The sequence below is a fragment of the Sipha flava genome, unplaced genomic scaffold, assembly GCF_003268045.1.
Source record: "Sipha flava isolate LNK unplaced genomic scaffold, YSA_version1 103_pilon_pilon, whole genome shotgun sequence".
Taxonomy (NCBI): domain Eukaryota; kingdom Metazoa; phylum Arthropoda; class Insecta; order Hemiptera; family Aphididae; genus Sipha; species Sipha flava.
The window spans coordinates 385,947-406,145 of record NW_020271717.1 but is presented as its reverse complement, the minus strand read 5'-3'; the positions used below and the strand labels follow the sequence as shown (position 1 = coordinate 406,145).

At 25.1% G+C, this 20,199-nt stretch overlaps 2 protein-coding genes across 2 annotated transcripts; both read right to left on the bottom strand.

Moving 5' to 3' along the window:
• Positions 1-3,154: 3,154 nt before the first annotated feature.
• On the bottom strand, positions 3,155-8,799 carry LOC112681994 (UV radiation resistance associated protein). Its single transcript, XM_025552416.1, has 9 exons — positions 8,629-8,799; positions 8,295-8,387; positions 8,017-8,215; positions 7,201-7,471; positions 6,825-7,138; positions 5,575-5,744; positions 4,428-4,651; positions 4,207-4,371; positions 3,155-3,431 (listed from the first exon to the last, which is right to left on the bottom strand). The coding sequence occupies exons 2-9, from the start codon at positions 8,352-8,354 to the stop codon at positions 3,224-3,226; spliced, it is 1,611 nt and encodes a 536-aa protein (XP_025408201.1). The 5' UTR covers positions 8,355-8,387; positions 8,629-8,799; the 3' UTR covers positions 3,155-3,223.
• A 1,577-nt stretch (positions 8,800-10,376) lies between these two features.
• On the bottom strand, positions 10,377-13,605 carry LOC112682671. The gene is made up of 4 exons (XM_025553352.1): positions 13,504-13,605; positions 12,289-12,387; positions 11,888-12,078; positions 10,377-10,729 (listed from the first exon to the last, which is right to left on the bottom strand). Exons 1-4 carry the CDS (start codon positions 13,603-13,605, stop codon positions 10,513-10,515), a joined length of 609 nt encoding a protein of 202 aa, XP_025409137.1. The 3' UTR covers positions 10,377-10,512.
• Between the last annotated feature and the right edge of the window lie 6,594 nt (positions 13,606-20,199).

Below are 20,199 nucleotides of genomic sequence, written 5' to 3'. Positions count from 1 at the left end.
ATATCTGTTTTTGTTAACATTTAGTGGACATCCATTGACATTTTTTTCAAATTCGACTAATTAAATAAAAGCGAAAAAAATTGTTTAAAAAATGTAAATGGATGTAGGTACAAAATATGTACCTACCTACGTACATTTGAACATACATCCACTAGACGTATCATGTCTATATGTTTAATATTTAGGTTAGGTATTTTGGAAGGGGTAATAAAACTTCTTCGCTTAATATAGGGCCGGCAAACTGTCGGTGCCTATAGCCGTGAAAAAAATAAATCCACCTCTGGACGTGTTTTGTAATAAAATTGCGTGTAAAATTACGGAGGTGTTGCGTTGTGAAACACGAACGCGTCCAGATACGTTTCTCATACGCGCCGTCGCCGTGTACGCAATCGTGGTTTTCCATTTCGGCTAATATGTCAGAAACGTATTACGTGCAGTGTGCACGCGCCTCGCCGCGCGGTATAATTAATTAATATTTAAATATTTTTGTGTACCTATATTCAGTGTCGTCAGCGTACGGCGTTCGTCATCTTTTTGTCCCCGGAGTTTTAACGGCTGTCGGCTCTTCACCGTCAACGACTTAAGTCTTTCCGAACGACTGATATCCACAACGGACTAAAAACAAATTTCATAAGCTATAATAATAATAAACTTAGTTTATTAAAGCAGCAATAGAGTTTACAGTAGGTTGATTTAACATTTTTTTTTTTCTGTTTCGTCTACCACTAAGGTAAACCTTTTGCCGATAGGCGAGAGTCGAAGTATTATAATATAAATATAACTATAACATAAAAAAATTTTATAAGTAATAGTTATCTAAATAAATACTGTGTATAAAAATTTCTTATTGAATTCTCATTAAGAAATGTATAATAATTTTAATAATGTTGTAATTTTAATAATATTTAATATATATATATTGTGTATTATGTTATAATAATGTTATTAATTAAAATTGTGAGTCAAAAATATGAAATATATAAATAATGATTTTTTGGTAATAAAAGAAAGGTAAGGTAGGAAAAGTAAGGAAAGGCACATAGTTTTTTTTTTTATTGTATTAAGAATTAATTTAATATTTATTTTTAATTTTACCAACAGTTTCATACATTTTCTTGTATCAGTAATTAATTTTACTCAATTTTAAATATAATTGAAATATCATTAAATGTATTTTTACATTGTTTGTTAAAAAAGTTTTATTGTATATTATTATTTTTTTCCTGAGAAGTTTTAAATTATTTAACTTAACATTCATTTGTATAAAAAAATGTAGGTGGATAACTGAATAATACATTATGTTTTTTAAAATTTATTTTAGATAAGGATTACCATTTAATAAAATGAGATTGAATCAGATATTATATTGAATACTCAATCATTTGCAATAAATGGTATTAATAATTAATTTAATTTTAATTTTATTAGCAATTCCATACATTTTCCTACCTACATTAGTAATTACCAGGGCTAGGATTTTTATGCAATAAAAAATTGTAAAATATGCATTTTATTTACCAAAATATGCAAAAATATGCATTTACATTTTTGTAAGATAAACACAAAAATATAGTTATAAAAAAATATTTATTTATTAAAATATATCAGTGATTGACTAAGGATTTCTAAAGAAAAATATATTATATTCTATATTATAAATATGAACCGGAAAATCACTTCCTACTGAATTTCATCGTCCAATAGGGAAAAAACTAATTTTTACACCATAGCTATATGATTTATTAGTTTATTGTCGTAAATATGTGTATCTAATTTTTATACAGATAAATTTTAATTTTTAATAATTTACGTAATTCTTGTTCCAAATTAATATAATTAAAAATATTAAATTATGAATTGAAGTAAGTTGTGCAGAAAATTTAATTATATTTCTCCTACTTATACTGCATACACTATAGGTAAATATATAATATTTTTATTATATATTTTATATAATAATATAATATAGAGTTTTTTCTACAGAAATTAACTTGCATTTTAAATTATTTAAATCATTAACAATTCCAAATTAACATTATTTAAAATAAAAAATTAAAAATTAACATCATTAATAGTTTAAACAAAACACGTTAGAAAAACAGTTTTAAAAATTTATCCGATAATCATTTGTCAGTAATTTTTTCTTGATATAAAACTCTCTTTAATCAAAATGCATTAATAATACTGGTAAACTAAAATATTACAACCAGCAGCACAGTGAACTTTGATTGCAAATTTAGACATAATACACATTTTTGGTGCTAATACACTTTTGACTATTGGGATGCTTCGGCTAGAGTTAAATATGTATATAAATTTACGTAATTGTTTATTAGACAAATTGTGCACTTTAAAAACATCAATATCTGTAGTTCTTGTTTTGTATTTGGAATTTCTAAGCTTGATTACCATCTATTAGTTGAAAAAATCAACAGATATTATAAAACACAGTAACCGTTTATTATAATCAACTTTGTTTTATTTTAATGTATATGTTTATTTTTCTAAACCAAAGAAGGAAATTTATGCACTAGAAGTTCAAATACAATATAATAGTGAACTAAAAAACAGTTTACATATTTTTTTGTTAAAATAACATAAATTGTTGTTTAATAAGCTTTAACAACAATTTAATACATTTAATTATATTGTAACTGTTTTAGAAAGTCATACAATTTTTAACTTAATGTTTATTTTATCAATATTTTCATAAATTGTATATGCAATTTAAATGTAAATCATAAAATTTTAATAATTAAAACCATTGTAATAATAATTCTTTGTTACTAAATAAGAATTTTATTTGTTGTTATAGCTTACACAATAAACTCATTTCCCATAAACATAAAATAGCTTAAATTATAATTTATTCAGATTATGCTTTAAATACATTCATTATAAAAGTAAGAATTTTAATTAGTACTTTTAACAAGTTGATATAACAAATAATTAATAACATAAAATAATACATAATAATAGTTTGAAAATGTATTTTATATTGCTATTCTAAATACTTTTTAGAAATAAGCATATAAAAAAAAAAAAAAATGGATAAATATTAAACAATCATAATAATAGTATTGATTATAAATAATATTGATTATTTATATTTAATGATAATAGTAATAAAAATAAATTAATAATCAAATGGACCAGTCTTATAAATTTAAATTAATATAAAAGTTGGTGGTAACATTGTCCAAAACAAATTTTTTATTTGATATTATGAAGAGTGGAAATCATTATAGTCTTGTGTTTTATCCTCTGAAAGTGATGGATCTGAAGAAGAATGCTGAATTACTTTTATTTTTGAATCATCTGAACTACTTGTATCTTCAACATAAACATCTTTGGATAATCTTGGAGGTATATTAAGTGAAGATTCCAACGATGAATTAGAAGATGTAAATTTAGAAGATTGCAGTTTTAATCTGAAATTTATCAAATATATTGTGTGTATAAAAATAATTTTATTTAAAATAACCGCATATAGATCATATTATAATGTAATGTAAATTATATAGAATGGTTCATTCAAATATTTAATGAAATATATTTTACTTTGATGTATGTAATAATTTCTGAAAAAGAAAATGGTAATAAATATTTAAATAAATAATAGATTAACTACAAATGATGATCAATACAATTAAATTATTTTATTAGGTGGTAATATATTTTGTAATGTATTTGATGTGGTAAGAATCTATTAAAAAAATAAAATAATTATTTATATAGCAAGATTTTAAATAATTTTTAATATTTAATAATATCAAAATTAATTCCTATAGAGTGTAAAATTATAATTGAAAAATAGAAAAAACTTAATTATTAGTTTTCAGATCGAATATCTTAGTTAATTCAACTATTTAAATACAATACAGTAGGAAAATATTTGATTATTAATTATATTAAGAATAGATATACATTATTTAAAAACTTCAATTATATCATAAAAATTTAAAGATTAAATGATTTTCAATACTTAAGAAAGTATTCATGAATTAATAATAAGTTAATTTGTTGCACACCTGAACCATTTTTAAAATATAAGCATAAACATCATAATTTTGTTGGAAAATAAAATTATGGTACTTAAATAATTCTTAATTTAATTTATAAGTAGCAATACATTACATTGAATTAAAAATACCTAAAGTACTCATTTATTAAAATATTTTAAGATGTATAAAAAAATAAACTAACAAACTTGATTGTGGCTGTAACATGACTAAACAGTTGAACAAAGTTGTACGTAAATCATTTGTACTATAACCATTGTACCAACGGAGTTGTGCAATATTTTTGTTAAGCAAATAAACAGCGTAATCAAATTCCAATCTAGCTTTAGTACGGCCAAATAAAGGAAACCTGGAAATGATAATTTCATTTAATAAAATAGATATAAATTGTACTTTAAAACTCACAATCGTTCTCTATCCTGCATGTCTAATGAGATGTGATCAATAATTTTGCTCCGTGATCCTATGTGGTTAATTGGATATCTTAATGGAATATTTAAAAAGTAGGAAATCATAAGTGTCAAGTGAGCCACATAACCTAAAGCAACACTCAATTGAATATCATTGCATCCATCAAAATTTTCTGAATTGGGAAGGTGAACATCACATATTGAAATATTTTCATTGACCTATAAACATTTTCAGAAAATAATATTTAACTATTTATACTATAAACATATTTATATATATAACTCATGCTATTATTATACTATACTATGTTATATTATATCATAAAATGTATATGTTATTTGAGACTATGTTTCATTTATAATTTAGAAAAGATTTTACAATTTAAATGTAATTATACAAATATATATATATATAATTCAGTGTTGGCAATTAATAGCGATCAATCGCATTTGAGAAGAGTAAAATACGAGCAGGTTGTTCCAGGCCATACTTTTTTTGATAAACCAGTCAACCGATAACTGTGACTGATGCAGTGTGATGTCAGTCCCCAAAATCTTAGTGTGATAAATGTGACCTAATATAATTGAAAATAGATAATGTACAAAATTAAATATTTAAATAAAACTAATTTTTATGTTTAATTTATTTTATCAAAAAAATATTCTAAGAATGATTCGATAAAAATATAAAAATAAAAAGAGAATCACTGTATTGTTTATTGAAAATATTTACATTGAAGGTAAACAAATTAAACAATATTACTATGGTCAATACATATATATATACACATGATTAGTTGCAACCAAACAATTCAAAAATAAGTGGAAAAAAGTAGTTTATATTATTATTTTATAGTTAAAACTTTAAAAATTGATACTCAAAACAATTTTCTGTTGAATTTCATTAAGATGAAAATATTTTATTTAATATTCAGGTCTTTATAGAAAGGAACAATGTCAATTTTGTAAGTTTTATAATAAAAAATTTGACATATTTTTTGCTTTGTTCAAAATTTAATTAAGTATTAGTAAATATGACTTTACCTAATTTATTGAATAATTGTTTTTAAATATTATTTTATATCTGAAATATATAATATCCAATATTGGCTTAGGATTGTTTGTTGATATTGGTTTGTTACCTCAGTAATAGGGTATATGTAGTTCAGTTCTGAAACAAGTTGCTTTTTTCGATAAATGAGCTGATTATTTAAAGTTGACAATGTCTCAGTTGAGTTGGATATAATGCTTAATTGCTTTATCCGATGAATGTCTACGAAGAGTTTTTCATTCATTTCTTTTAGCTTGCAGTCTGTGTAATATAATAAAATAAATTTCAAATTATTTACATTTTAAAATTTTAATTTTGTTTTAATTAGACAAATATATTATAAGTAATAATTTGAGTATATACTATATAGTTATTTTACTTAAGTAGCATAAAAAATAATATAAGATTAGCTGTAGTAAGATGCTTATTTAAATTGTTACAATAAAATATTATATTGTAAACTTATTTTATTGTAAATTATTGTCAAATTTTGATTAATTTATTAGGTAACATTTTCATGTCTAAAAATAAATTGTATATCAAATATTGTCCATTATTTTTTATACACTATGCCTATCTGTAATTATCTGATTTATATCAGACATATTATGTTAACTAATTATTAGAAAAAATATGGTGGTACGTATCTTGTAAAAACTGGTATATATTTTATTTAATTAAAATTTAACTAAGAAAATAATTTTAATTACATAAGTTGTACAACAAATCTAATTTATCGTATAAATATAATAAAAACTAAAATTATCTTATTAAAATCAGATGTGGATTAAAAATTTTTTTTTTAAATTTATAAGTAAGTCAATCAGTTGATAATGATAAGCTGTCAATTAAATGACAAAAAATTCTAAGATTTCTAAACTCTTGAAAACAGTTTAATAATTATATGGCTAAATTTGTTATTAACTGAATAAGGCAGTTTGTACGAAAATAATCTATATGTATATAACCATAACTACTTATTTAACATATTTTTTTTTTAGAATTATCAATTGAAATTTAATATACACAACCCAAAGGTATTATAATTGGAAGATTCTAAGATAAAATAATATATTATGCTAATGATTTTTACGGAAAAAATTGAATGCTATTTTACTATAATAAAAATCGTATTATCTAAATACACTTGTTTGATTAAAGAAATGTGGGTGTGAATAATATAAACTATAAATTATTCATTATTAGTGATTAGCTATCCATATATCATTGAATTTTTTAATTTAAGTATATGAAACATTCAGAATAATGCTTTCAACTTATTCTTTCAATACATTATATTAAAAATAAGAGTGTGTAAAAATAAATAAAATTGCATGTTACTTTTAGTACAATTTTCGTCATAGAATTCTTTACTAGTTTGAGTTTTATTACGAAGAAGAGCAATTTTTCGAGACTTTTCTTGGCAAAGCAATAATACTCTAAATTTGATAAGTTCAATTTCTTTTTTTCTAGACATGATACTCTGTTGAGATGGTTTTTGAGTTGCTTCTTTGTTCATCAATCTTCGTAATGTAGCACTTTGATGTCTTCCTGTTCGATTGTCTTTCCAGCTGATTTCGCCTTGAATAACTTTTTCTTTTAATAAAGTAGCTTTTTCTCTCTGTTTACTAGTGATTCTTTGAATACTATGCATTCTGTAAAATACAACGGTAAAATAAATATTGTAATATTGTTCATAATTTACATTGAACAGTACCTTGTCAGTTGAAAAAGTTTACCACTCATTCTTACATCTTTGGAAGGTAAAGTAAGATCTGTAATGCGAGCTAAGGTAGGTTGATCTTCAGCAATACAATGTGGAGCAGTATAATTTCCTCCAGTCATACAAAATACTAATGAATTGGAATGAAACATTTTTGGCTCCAATGGCATTGGAGTTATATACAACAGACCACTTAATTCAACGCCCCAAACAAATAAAACTTTTGTTTGGTGTTCTGTACTTTTCCACAATCGCACTACAACAGCTACAAAATCATAATTTTTTTTACAATATATCAAAACTAATTTAAATTGTATAGTAAAAAAAAAATTAGTTGAAAAGTATATTTATTTTATTGTTAATGGCTTATATGTTAATGCGACGATTAATTAGTATGTTGTAAAAAAAATAAATATTTGAATTGTTACATTGTTTTTTTATGAGCTGTAAATCATTTAAATACACTGTAGAATGTTATTACAAGAGATGTTGTTTAAATGTAATATGTTTGAAAACCAATAAATTTTTATTGAGGTTACAATTATTAATTTCTTAAATATTATATTATATTTCAAATAATTTTAAACTTTTAATGTTAATATATTAACAAAATAATTACAGTTGTACAGATTATAAAATGTTATTAAATTGTTAGGCTTTACATTAATATATGGATTTAGTATTACAAACAATGATCTAGATATACGACTAAGTAATTTTTTGTCAATCAGAATTGTTTCTAATAAACTTGTAGTTAAAAAGATTTATATTTTATATAGTGTTAAATAATATAATTTAAAACTAATTTACCTTTAGCAGATCCGATTGAACTACAGATATCCATTTTTGACCATTTTGGATTACGCCCACGGACTTTTTCACTAGTGTATAATGGGGCACACATTGTTGTTAAATGTAAAGTATAATAAAATGAAGTATTGTTAGTCGTACTTTCTGGATCAACACACATGTTATAACCAAAAACTTGTACTATGTTTCGGAGCCTTTGCTATAATTTAAGTAGGTAAAAGATAATAAGATTTTTATTTTTATAAATGTCCTCGATTTATATGTATAAATATAAATACTTGTTGAGTAACAAAAGGTATCCATTCTTGGGAACGGAAGGTCTCTGATTTTAATGTCATAATTTGCGTTAAAATGTTTACTAATAATCATACCTAAAAAAATTGACAAAAATATATGAAGGATATAAAGATAATAAATAAATATATTGTGTGAAATAAGGAAGCAAACATTTTTAGTCTTGATGTGAATACAATTTTGAAAAAATCAATAACCAATGGATCGAATGTAAACCAAACAAAAATAATCAACATTATGAGATCATAAAAGTTGTGCTCGTTAAATTAAATACACCCATAAGATGAGAAGATTTTGAACAATTATTTTCAAACTCACCTCCAGCTCTCCTCCTTATCATTGAAACTGTTTACATTATAATTTGGACAGGATGAATTTTTTTTCTCCAATTAATCAATTATAGTTCTAATAATTTAACGGAAAAGTACATATTTAAAAAAATAATTTTTTAGATGAAACTTATTATAAAATATATAACTGACGATTGACATAAGGCTTCCCATCTTATCTCTAAGTGTTATGAATGATAAAAAATATTGATGTTGATAGTACGCAGATTCTCAAATCGTACATGGAGGTAATTTTGAAACCGGATACAACTATAATGACAAAAACGTAATAATATTGTGGCTATACAAAAGGGAATTATAGTCTAATCTAGTTTTTGTACAAACCTTAATACTGTTTCGGAATGAATTATTCTTTGTATATGAACCTAAAACCTCGGTTCTCGAGTTAATCACATAATATGTGATATTAGATATTATCTCGAACGCAAATATAAAGTATTATACTATACTATTATAACAAAAAAAAAATACCCCGCAAATAAATCATTTTATTGAACATATCAAAATTTAAACCAGTTAATTTAAGATAAAACAAATTAGTAGTTTCAAGCTTTAAATAGGTACAATACAATTACACTGAAGCTAAAAATCATTGTGTTCTTTTAAGCCTGGAGTATGGAGTCTTTGGATAAAACAGATTGAATATGGTATGATTAGGTACTACCTATCTATGATATTATTAAGTATTTATTACTATACTATTACTATACTATGACTAACTTCTAACTACTATATCTTCGGACCAAGTCAGACTGCCAAATTCTGATTTCATCATCGTTTCCAGCATACAAAAGTACATATGTAGATAATAAAAAAAAATCCAAAATAAAGTGTGTTCGGTAAAGTAACAATATACAAAAATATTATTCGTTTCGGTGTTCCCAACTGCTTCAATTTCAATCTTATGTTGTTCAATAATTGGTATGCATTGTAGGATAAATAAACTACGTAATGTGCGAAGTATAAGGACTATTACCAGCTTAAAAAATTATTTTAAATTATATAATCAGTTGTGTGCAATTTACCAAGTTCATTTTAGTTAAATGACTTACTATTGGTAGGTAATAGTGAATTATCTATATTTACTTTAATTATAATATTACGTCTTCTATGTCTAGAAAGAGAACAATAATAAATACTATTCAACTTCTTGATGAAAGTATGTGACAAAACAACCCTATAACATATTGATTTATTAATCTTAATTCCTAACTTTTAAGTATTGCACAAGATTTAATGAATTTAGTTATAATTAAGCATTTCTATAATTTATATGGTTCATTTTCAATGACTCTTAAAAGAAATATATTTATTCAATATTCAATTTTAAATAAGCTTTATTATATTTTAGCTATTTTAGTTATTTGTTGTACAATGAAACACTTGTGAGATATTTTATTTTCAATTGTACTATGAGTTTCAATCTATAATTTTTAGTAATTAATGAAATTTGTAAATTTATAATAGCTACTTATATTTATGAAAGAAGGTTATAAAATCATAATATATTTATTAAACAATAAGAAAATAAGAAATAACATAAGAAATAATTTATTTGTATTTTACCAATTATTATTTCCATTGTAAATGTTTACAGTTAATCATCATCAATATTTACTTAAACAAAACTCAATTATAAATTCAATATACATTCACACAACTTTTTCTTTAAAAAAAAAAAATAACAATAAGAGTAGATATGTTTAATACCCATAATATTATTTTATTAATTCAATGCATTATAAAGAAGTAAATTGTATTTCTCCTTTTAATTTCTTATGTAAGGTGGATTTTGATGCAAACATTTTTTTTTGTCTTTTTGTTAGGTAATTTAGATTATAGAGCTCAAATTTTATAAAGAATTGCGTTTTTTAACTGTTAAAATTGATCCTATTTTTCGGGGCAATAGACAACTTTGGGTGTGTCTAATTTGAGATGTATTGGCATTTTCTCTTAATGAATGATTTTCAGGTCTTAGAGTTGTATCATTATCATACATTAACATAATACCATTATGTCCTAATTCTCCTAAACTGGGTTCTCTCTCTGGTTGATAGACATATGTTGGCCTGAAGAAAAAAAAATGTTTTCTATTAATAATTTTTTTTCTTATACCTAAGTATATAATGCAATTTAATTTGAACAAGAATTAAAATCAATTTGTTAATTATAATACTTTAAATGTATATGCATTTTAAATGAAAAAAAAAATCATCAAAAACTGTTTTTTTTTACTAATGTTTTAAATTAATTAAATTTTTTTTTATAAAATAATCAATATATTTTTATTGCATTCAAAAAAATTTTAAAAATAAATTACATGACCCGTTAAAATAATAATATACGCATAGTAACTTTATTAATTTTTACTTGTATTTTAATAACTTATTATTACATTGATTATCAACTTATAGTATCTATATGTTTGAATTAAGATATAATATTATTAAGACATGGGAGTAGATATATTATTATAATTAATTAATAATTTAATAATACATTTGGGGCTTATTTTATATATAAATAATAATATTAATAGTAATATATAATAGTAATAATCAATTACTATATTTCAGATTGTAATAATTTAAATACATTTATTTTTAAAAAAAATCTGTCTACTATGAATTATGTACTATGAACTTAGTACTGTAGTGTTACATTTTTTTTTTTTTTATAAATCGGATAAATAAACCCGCCATTTAGGAAGACTGTGATGAGGTAGCACCTTAAATTACTGTAGAGTTACTTTATATAAAATATAATTTAAGCATGTAAGTATTCAAAAATAATTATTTCCCATGATATTTGAGATACTTTAGATAAGTATAATTATAAGACTAAGATGACTATTAGGCATAATTTTGGTTTACAAATTTTTATTTTAATATACAATTATTTATTTTATTAAAATGAATTTAAACATAAACCACACAGAGAAAAAGTTCATAATTTTTTACAGATTTTTTTTAGATTTTTCTAAGTGTTGAAAAATTATAAAAAAAAAAAAAGAAGAAAATGTAACTCTTATTCTTAAGTAGGTGTCTTTTGTTTTAAATTTTCTATCTAAAATTATATTTTTTAGTATATTGAAACCAGATATCTATATTCTTGAGGCTATGAAAAAATATAAAATCTTTGAGTTAAAGACATTCCTTAAATAATTAAATTTTTTTATTTTATAGCCCTTGATTAATAATATTTAATTTATGAAATAAAGTATTTACCGGTTATTAAATCGGTGAATTCTTGATAGCATTTGTTGGTGGTGTTGGTATTGATGGTTACTTAGACATTTTATGTATAAATCACGTATAAAGTATACTACAGAATAACAAACAGCCAGTTTACAAATACTTTCTAATGTTAATATCGTGGTATGGTCCATTTTATAGTTAGATTTCAAACTATCGTTGACCTACAAAAATAATTAATTTAAATTAATTGGTAATGTATAATTGTTTTTAAAACTTGTTTAAAAAATTGTATCTAATAAAATACAAGTAATATGATATGGTTTAATATAAAGTTAATGTAAATTGGTATTGAGATGTATTTATTTTAAATTTTTTTAATAATTGTTAGTTAGTTAATTAGGTAATTATAATTATTTAAATATAATACATACCATTGTAAGGAAAACGATGGTGTATTTATTAAGGAAACGTATTAATCCATATGACCAACAATGAACACCACTCCACACTAATACCAAAGTAAGTATTTCCTACAATGGAAGCATAAAGCTATAACTATTTAAAATAACAGTTTTATAATTTATAATCACTGGTAGGGGAAAACGGGGGAATAGTGCGCATTGGCCAACTGGTAGCTACAGAGTTTACTTGATATTAACTAAAAATAATCAGCTGATTGACCCTATCAATTATCGAAAAATTTATAACTTTATAATTATTATTTTTCCGTTAATTTAAAAAAAAAATGAAAACGCATACCACCATCTTAAAATTGAAGATTTTTCAAACACTGTAAGTATAGTTAATAATTTTTTTGTGTAGTTAATGATACTATTGTATAGACAATTTTCTGTATTCAAAATAAATATATATTTGCGCAATTTTATGCGCCTAAGGTTTTATAATAAATAATTTTATAGCTAACGGCGTAATGGGGTAATACTTGCGCATTTGTTCCGGTGGAATTATACGCACTAAAAATGCTTATCAATACCCCTTACCTAAATATTAATGTTAATTTAGAATTATCAATAAAAATATTTATTTTAAATTATATTTATTATTATAATTTTTCTTTTAAACAAACATTTTTAATAAAAATGGGTAGAACATATCTATAAAAAAGTAAATGTGCTTCTTGGAAACCTGATACTTTACATGCCGCCCTACTATCTATTAGATCTAGGAAAATAATAAGAGCCGTTAGTAGTCAGTAGTAATAGTCAAATACTTAAATTTAAATAATATTAATAAATTAAAACATTAGGAAATACTAAGTGCGTATAATTCCCCATATGTTTTTCAATAGTAAATATGGTGACAAAATTTTGTCTAAAGTGCGTGTAATTCCTCCGTGTTCCCCAACCCAAGCGTATTAAAAAAAATCGTAAAAGTATTAGTAGTAAAATATCTTATAAATCTTCAATGAAAATAATTTAAATATAATTTCTTACTTTTTTGATTTTTTTTAATACATATCAATATTTATGATAATCAATTTTTTATTATTAACAATTTAATTATAATAATTATACCGTAAAAAAATATTTTCCCCATTGATTTTCCAAAAATATATTGGGGCTTGGTCTATCGTATGGATTAATTAATGTAATTATATACGTTTTGGAAAATAACCAAAAGTATACAACAAATATAACAAATGGTAATAAGGTTAAAATTGAATATCCACAGTTAAACTTTTGGCCAACTTGAAACACGTAATTGATCAAACGTTCATGAGTAGTCATTATTGCTCCGTACAATAACTGTGTCTTTTTTTTGTTTCGTCGTTTGATAATTGATCCTTCGGATTCTTGGAATAATGATTTGATATAAAAATTAATTTTTATAAGTTTCTACTAAAAATTAATGAATTACGTTGTTAAGTGAAGTTTATATACCTGGTGATGTTTATTTAGAGCCAGATCATTATTTTCATATATTTATAATTGTACCTATAAACGATTAACTATTTTAATACTACTTATAAGCATATAAAATGTGAGTCTAAAAAATAGATAGTGTTAATTCGAAAATTAGACAAAATACTGGAAAGCATATTTTTTCATTCAATAACCGGTTATTTAGACAAAACTTAAGCCAAAAAACAACAACTACAGAGGATAACCATAGGTGTGCGCTGGGAGGATGCCGGGTATGCCATGACATCCCCTGCGGGTCTGCGAAGCCAGCTTGTTTTTTGTTTTTTACTTTTTAGTTAGGAGTTTATAAACGTTTTTATAAACAGAAATCAGTTTAAAAATTTAGACATTTCAGTCTACGTATTTTATTTATGATAATTTTTTAAAATTTTTATCAAGTACAGTTAATAATATTTTTGTTATAAATTGTAATCAAGAATCAGTGTTGCAGTGTTATTAGTTTATAGTGTTATTTATTGTGTTTGTACTTAATAATGACGAATTAGAAAGTGAATTAAGACTTCTACGTTCTTTGCCCGATTTTGTAGAAGGCCCATTAAACAAAATTCATCAGTGATTAGAAAATTATCAACAAGTAAAAATTTTGTTAATGTACATAAAGCGTTAAAACTTTTTACTACCATTCCTGTCACAAGTTGCTCCTGTGAAAGAGCTTTTTCTAAACTAAGTTTGGTAAAAATAAAATTAAGAAGCCGCATGTTACAAAAAATAATGGATGCATTGATGTTGATATTTGTAGAACAAGAACTAGCATCACAGATAAATTAAAACGATGTAATTGAAGAGTTTAAACATTTGCATATTTTTGACAGAAGATTGGAAATATAATAAAGTATTACATAAATTAAATTCATATTAATATTAGTAATAAAATGAAAAGTTAAAATATTTTTACTATTTTTACTAATATTGATTATTATTTTGAGAACTTTGTAGTTATGCAGTGGCGTAGCCAGGATTTTTAAATGAGGGGGGGGGGCTAACCACTTTTTTGGATAAGTAAGGTAAGAGAGGATATGAGAATTCACCCTTAACCCCCCCCCCACCATCTACTACCAAGTTTCTAAACTAATTCAAGCATTTTAGTGTAGTATTAAAAATATTTATAATTTATAATAATAATAATAATTTTGGTTTCAGTGTTCAGTCACTTGCTCCACTCTGACAGCTGCATCTTCTTAGGCGAATTTCTGGCAAATTCAGTTATTATTTCACTTTCATTGAATTGCTCTTTTTTATTTATATTAGCCATAGCTAACCCATTCAGTCTGTTTTCCGATATGGTGCTTCTTAAAAAATTTTTTAAGCGATTAAATGCTGAAAACGTTCTTTCCGAAGTGAAAGAGGTAACTGGTAACGTGGCGAATAATTGTAAAAGTATTTTAATGTTAGGTCGAAGATTAGTGCGATGAGAGTGTGAATCAAGAACAGAATTCGGTTTTGGAATAGTATTTTTAGTATTTTGACTCAATTGTTGCCTCCATATGAACAGGTCAACTCTGATTGTAGATGAGGTATCATCATGGAGATCTTGTACATCTATTTTAGCAGTTTTTATAATATTTTTATCGTCATACATATTTAAATTGGCCGGAATAAGTCCTTCAAGTGGCATAACATCAATAAGCCTTTGATTAAAACGAGCATCCATTGATTATATTGAATAGTCAAGATACATTATACATATAAACACGGCCCATGGAGGGGCTATAGCCTCTTTAGCCCCCCCTGGCTACGCCACTGTAGTTATGTAATACATTTAAAAAAAATCTGATTTATATTTTTTTGAAAGGAAATAAAAATTGAGTTATTTTTAAATATATTGGCATCCCTTGCGAAAAAAGTCAGCGCACGCCTAATGAGGACAACTTAATCGTTTATTGCCTACTGAACTACGGTCTTGTTTTAAAATCTACACATCTACATAATATTTGAATCAGTGGCATGCCCAGGAATTTCCTATGGGGGGATATTATCTAATGGTGGAGTGAGAACTAAATCTAGTTAAGAAAATAAAAGTTCAAACTGATAAATGTTAATAAGAACAAATGAAATGGTTTTCTCGTTACATTCAAAACGCCACTTTTCTGACTTTTTTCTTATCATTATCCTAATAATTGTAACTTTAACTTAAAAGTACATTTTGATTTGCTATAAATTATTATTTTATTAATTTAAAATGACTATATAATAACACTAAAAGCTTCAAGAGTAGCTGGAGTAGCAAGAGTATAGCTACTTATTTATAGGTACCCAATCAAACATTTTATTGATTAAATTATTTTATTAATTTTTTATTAAAATGCAATACAATTGATAAAAGAAAAAATATTTAAAAATTAAATTATTCTAGATGGAAATTTAAACGCTTCATTTTTGCACTCAGTTCATTTAGAACATCATTAGTCTTTAACTATATATATTGATGGGTATTCACTAGAGCTAATCCATTCAACTTATTCTTTGATAAATTTTCATTTTTTTGGAAAACTATAACTTAGTTGTTCCGTTGCGTTTTGACATCATAAAAAACTTTATTTGAATAAGCAAATTTAAAAGAATCAAATATGTGGAAGTCAATAAATACCTAATAATTTCAGCAGACCACAATTTATAGAATTCACTTATTAAATTAATATAACTAATATATAAATTAATGTATTACAAGTAACAACTTCCTCACTGATAATATTTTATAACACATTGATAAACTGATCAACATTTGGATAATATTTTTTTGGCGGTCAGTCAATAGAGTAAACCAGTATTTTTCAACCATTTTTTGTTCACGGCACACCATTATACATCACAAGTTTTCGCGGCACACTCATGCACTTGACAACAACAAAAACTTTGGCTAAGCGCTAAGATATCCAGTTGGGTTAAAACCGTACAGTTTACTTACATATGTATCGTCTTATCTGCACAATTAATTGACATTTTACTGTCATAGTTTCATCAATGGGTATTTTTTAATATCAGATATTTTTCACGGCACACTGGTTGAGAACCACTGGAGTAAACGATAGCAATATTGCTTTGATCAATTTATAATTCGTATAATCGCAGTGTACACTCATATATATCTTTGGTTGCTTATCTCAATTTTTATGAAACGACGGCCATAGAATATATTACACCTGCTTTATACTATAAATAGTATGTATAGCACGTAATAGAATCAAATATTAATATTATATTTTATACATTTATGCATTTTAGGTATTATTACAGCAAAACAAATTAATGAATCCTATAGGGAAAAAAGTTAATGGGGAGGAGGATATAACCCCTAACCTCCCCCTGGACACGCCACTGATTTTAATGCATTTATAATAACTGAAAATAGTATAATAATATCCAACTTAGAATTATTTTAAAATGAAATCAATATGTTACACGTCTTGTTTTCAACAATTGATACAAGTAGTACCGTCATATACATCCAGTGGCGTATCCAGGATTCATTTAATGGGGGTGTTTTAATATTTAATAGACTTTTGGTAAGTGGGGGCTCTGCCCCCCCCCCCATATTACATTAATGAAAATAATTATATTAAGAGTATATGTAATATCTAGAAGTTGTATACAATGTTTATTCAAATTATACTGTAAGTAAGTTTGCAATTTGGTGAAATACCATAAAATACGGTCGATGGGGGGGTGCTCTAACACCCATATCACCCCCCTAAATACGCTCCTGTATACATTACAGATGTCAATATTATAATATTTATATCTGTGTTATACGTAATACGAGTATGTATATATTATGCCTATTACTAACTGTTAGTGCGCGATAGATCGTTCGCCCGACGCGCGTCGAACTTTTTCTGGAATGGTCTATTTTTGCCGGTGATAAGCGTACACTCCGTGACTATCATCGACCCACGGACTAGATCACCGTGTTATTGTGTGTCGTACGGGGATTGCTTCTCTCGTATTTTTGTCTGTGTCTCGTATTTTTTCGTTGCGATACTTATGACTAGGGAACGGATTTATATGTAAATACATATTTTTATTAAAACGAGATATTTAAAATTTGATAAGAAATGTTCATGATTTAAATCATTTCTATTAATATGATGCTACTTTTATTTTACATATTTTTACATATTTTGGTATAATTCCATATTTTTACATATATCACTAATTTGTAAATATTTTTAACATATTTTGTTATTTCATCATTCATACGTCTTCTTCCTACAAAAAATACAAGAAATTATTTCAAATTTAGATCCAGAACTTATATCGCTATTAGTAAAGCTCAAAATATTATGCAAAATGAAACATTGAAAACTAATTTAATTTTCATCTCAGTGAATTTTAGTTTTATTGCACATACATTTACAAAATAAGAAACAAAAATATGTCCTTGAATGAAAGTATGCAAATTGTCGAATCAACGATTGCAAAATGAAAACTCGTAAACGGACCAATAGGCGAAGTTGTAAAAAAGAAAATTCATGTTGTTACAGAGAAAAATTTCAGGCCATATTGATTATAAATCAATCAATGACATAGAGTGGCAGACATCCTTCTAAAATTTTGGAATTATCGCCTTCTAATATTATGCCCTTCAAATATGCTTAAATCAACCGATGTAGGTTAATGTGGAACGATCATTTAGCAGTTTTAAAAATATTTTCAGATCTAATAGGCGATATTTAATATTTAATAATTTAAAATTGTAATAATTCAATGCAACAAATCATTTTGATAATTTAATAATTATAATTTTTTTTTTTTTATTAAATTTTTTTCCTACATATTTGGATGGTTTTAGGACATATTTTATAAATTATACTTACATAAATATGTACATATTTATATATTTTTATTACATATAAATCCGTTCCCTACTTATGACCAATCACCCCAAGGTTGAGATAAATATCAAAAAGCCATACTTAGCTGTACCGTCTGAAAACATCAGTGATTTATAAACGCGGGTGCTGAACATACGTTTACGCACCCCACTGATTTACGTTAATAAGAATATTAGCCCCTAGGCGTCTTAGGTAGGGATCCCAGATTTATTTTTTAAAAATGTGGGACATTTTAAACCATACCTATTTTTGAAATTATCATTGGTGTTAATTTGGGGAGGGGGTGAGAAGATTTATGTTAGCAATTAACATATTACAAAATGAAATATATGATGTTTGTTATAAACATTTGGGAGCTAAAATTACATTTGTCCTCGATTAACATTTCATTTTCCTCGCAGTTACTAAATATAACATAAAATAAAGTTAAACACAATATTTGATACTTCAAACAAATATGAATTATAATTAAAATTAAAAACAAATAATTAGGTGACTTTCTTATTTTTTTTTTTTAGATTTTTTTTTATTATTAAATAATATTATTTTTTTTTTCATAAATATCATTTTATTTAGATATTATAGTTTATCAATAATATAAAATTTAAAAATTTTAATGATATCGAAAAATTTAATTTTGAAAATATGGTACCTACGTACGAAATGGATTATACAAAATACGGGACGTATGGGATCCCTAGTCTGAGGTGTTTTGTGCCATTGGTGTTCCAGTCCATTCCAGCCGCCGTCGGTATATCTATCACGCGCTAAGCCACAATTCCAAAATTCTTACCAACTACCATATTACCAGCCCGAGTCTCCGCATTATTGTTAGGTATTATGTATCATGTTCCGCGTTTAATTATTATATATTTTATAATATTATAATAATTATAATATAATATAATATTAATAATAATTATAATTATTGATTTATTATCATTTTCTGTATTATCATGCCCGATAAGCGACTTATTATTATTACTACTAACATTAGCGTATAAGTATCATTTTTGTTACTATGAAGTATCATGTGAATTGTAAACCAATTCTTCAACAGCAACATTTCGTTACCATTTTTTATTAATCCTTCTCGTGAATTATTTTGGCACTTTTCCTTTTCCTTTTTATTTATTTTATTTACAGTCCTCTACTACGTCGCATCGTAGTATACCAGCGATCGGCCGTGAGCGGGCAATACCTGGCGACAAATTACGCCGTCGTCCCAACGTTGTTGTTCTATCCAGGTCCCCCCCCCACACACACACACACACACACATACACACTACCTGCAGATGACGTACACCGCGCCTGGAGTATAGCTCACTATCCCGTACGCCTACCGCAAGTATTATTTGGTCCGAGAGACTACACGTGACAACGGACAAATACTAGGTTTTAACATTTTATACCATAGTTATTGCAGTTTATCTCAATAATTTTCTATTATTGTTGCTTAGTTTTGTTTTTATCGTTTAAGACACACGTGTACCCTTAACGATAAAAAACATATGTACCCGATTAATAACATATTTCAATTTCATTATTAAAAATAGCTGTAAATAAT

Excerpts from the sequence above, each read along its gene's own strand:
- LOC112681994 (XM_025552416.1), bottom strand. The coding sequence starts at position 8,354 with ATGACATTAAAATCAGAGACCTTCCGTTCCCAAGAATGGATACCTTTT. Across the intron at positions 8,216-8,294 it reads TACCTTTTGTTACTCAACAA|CAAAGGCTCCGAAACATAGT; the intron begins GTATTTATATTT and ends CTTAAATTATAG. Across the intron at positions 5,745-6,824 it reads TGACGAAAATTGTACTAAAA|ACTGCAAGCTAAAAGAAATG; the intron begins GTAACATGCAAT and ends TATATTACACAG.
- LOC112682671 (XM_025553352.1), bottom strand. The coding sequence starts at position 13,605 with ATGACTACTCATGAACGTTTGATCAATTACGTGTTTCAAGTTGGCCAA. Across the intron at positions 12,388-13,503 it reads TACCATTTGTTATATTTGTT|GAAATACTTACTTTGGTATT; the intron begins GTATACTTTTGG and ends CTTCCATTGTAG. Across the intron at positions 10,730-11,887 it reads ATTCACCGATTTAATAACCG|GCCAACATATGTCTATCAAC; the intron begins GTAAATACTTTA and ends TTTTTTCTTCAG.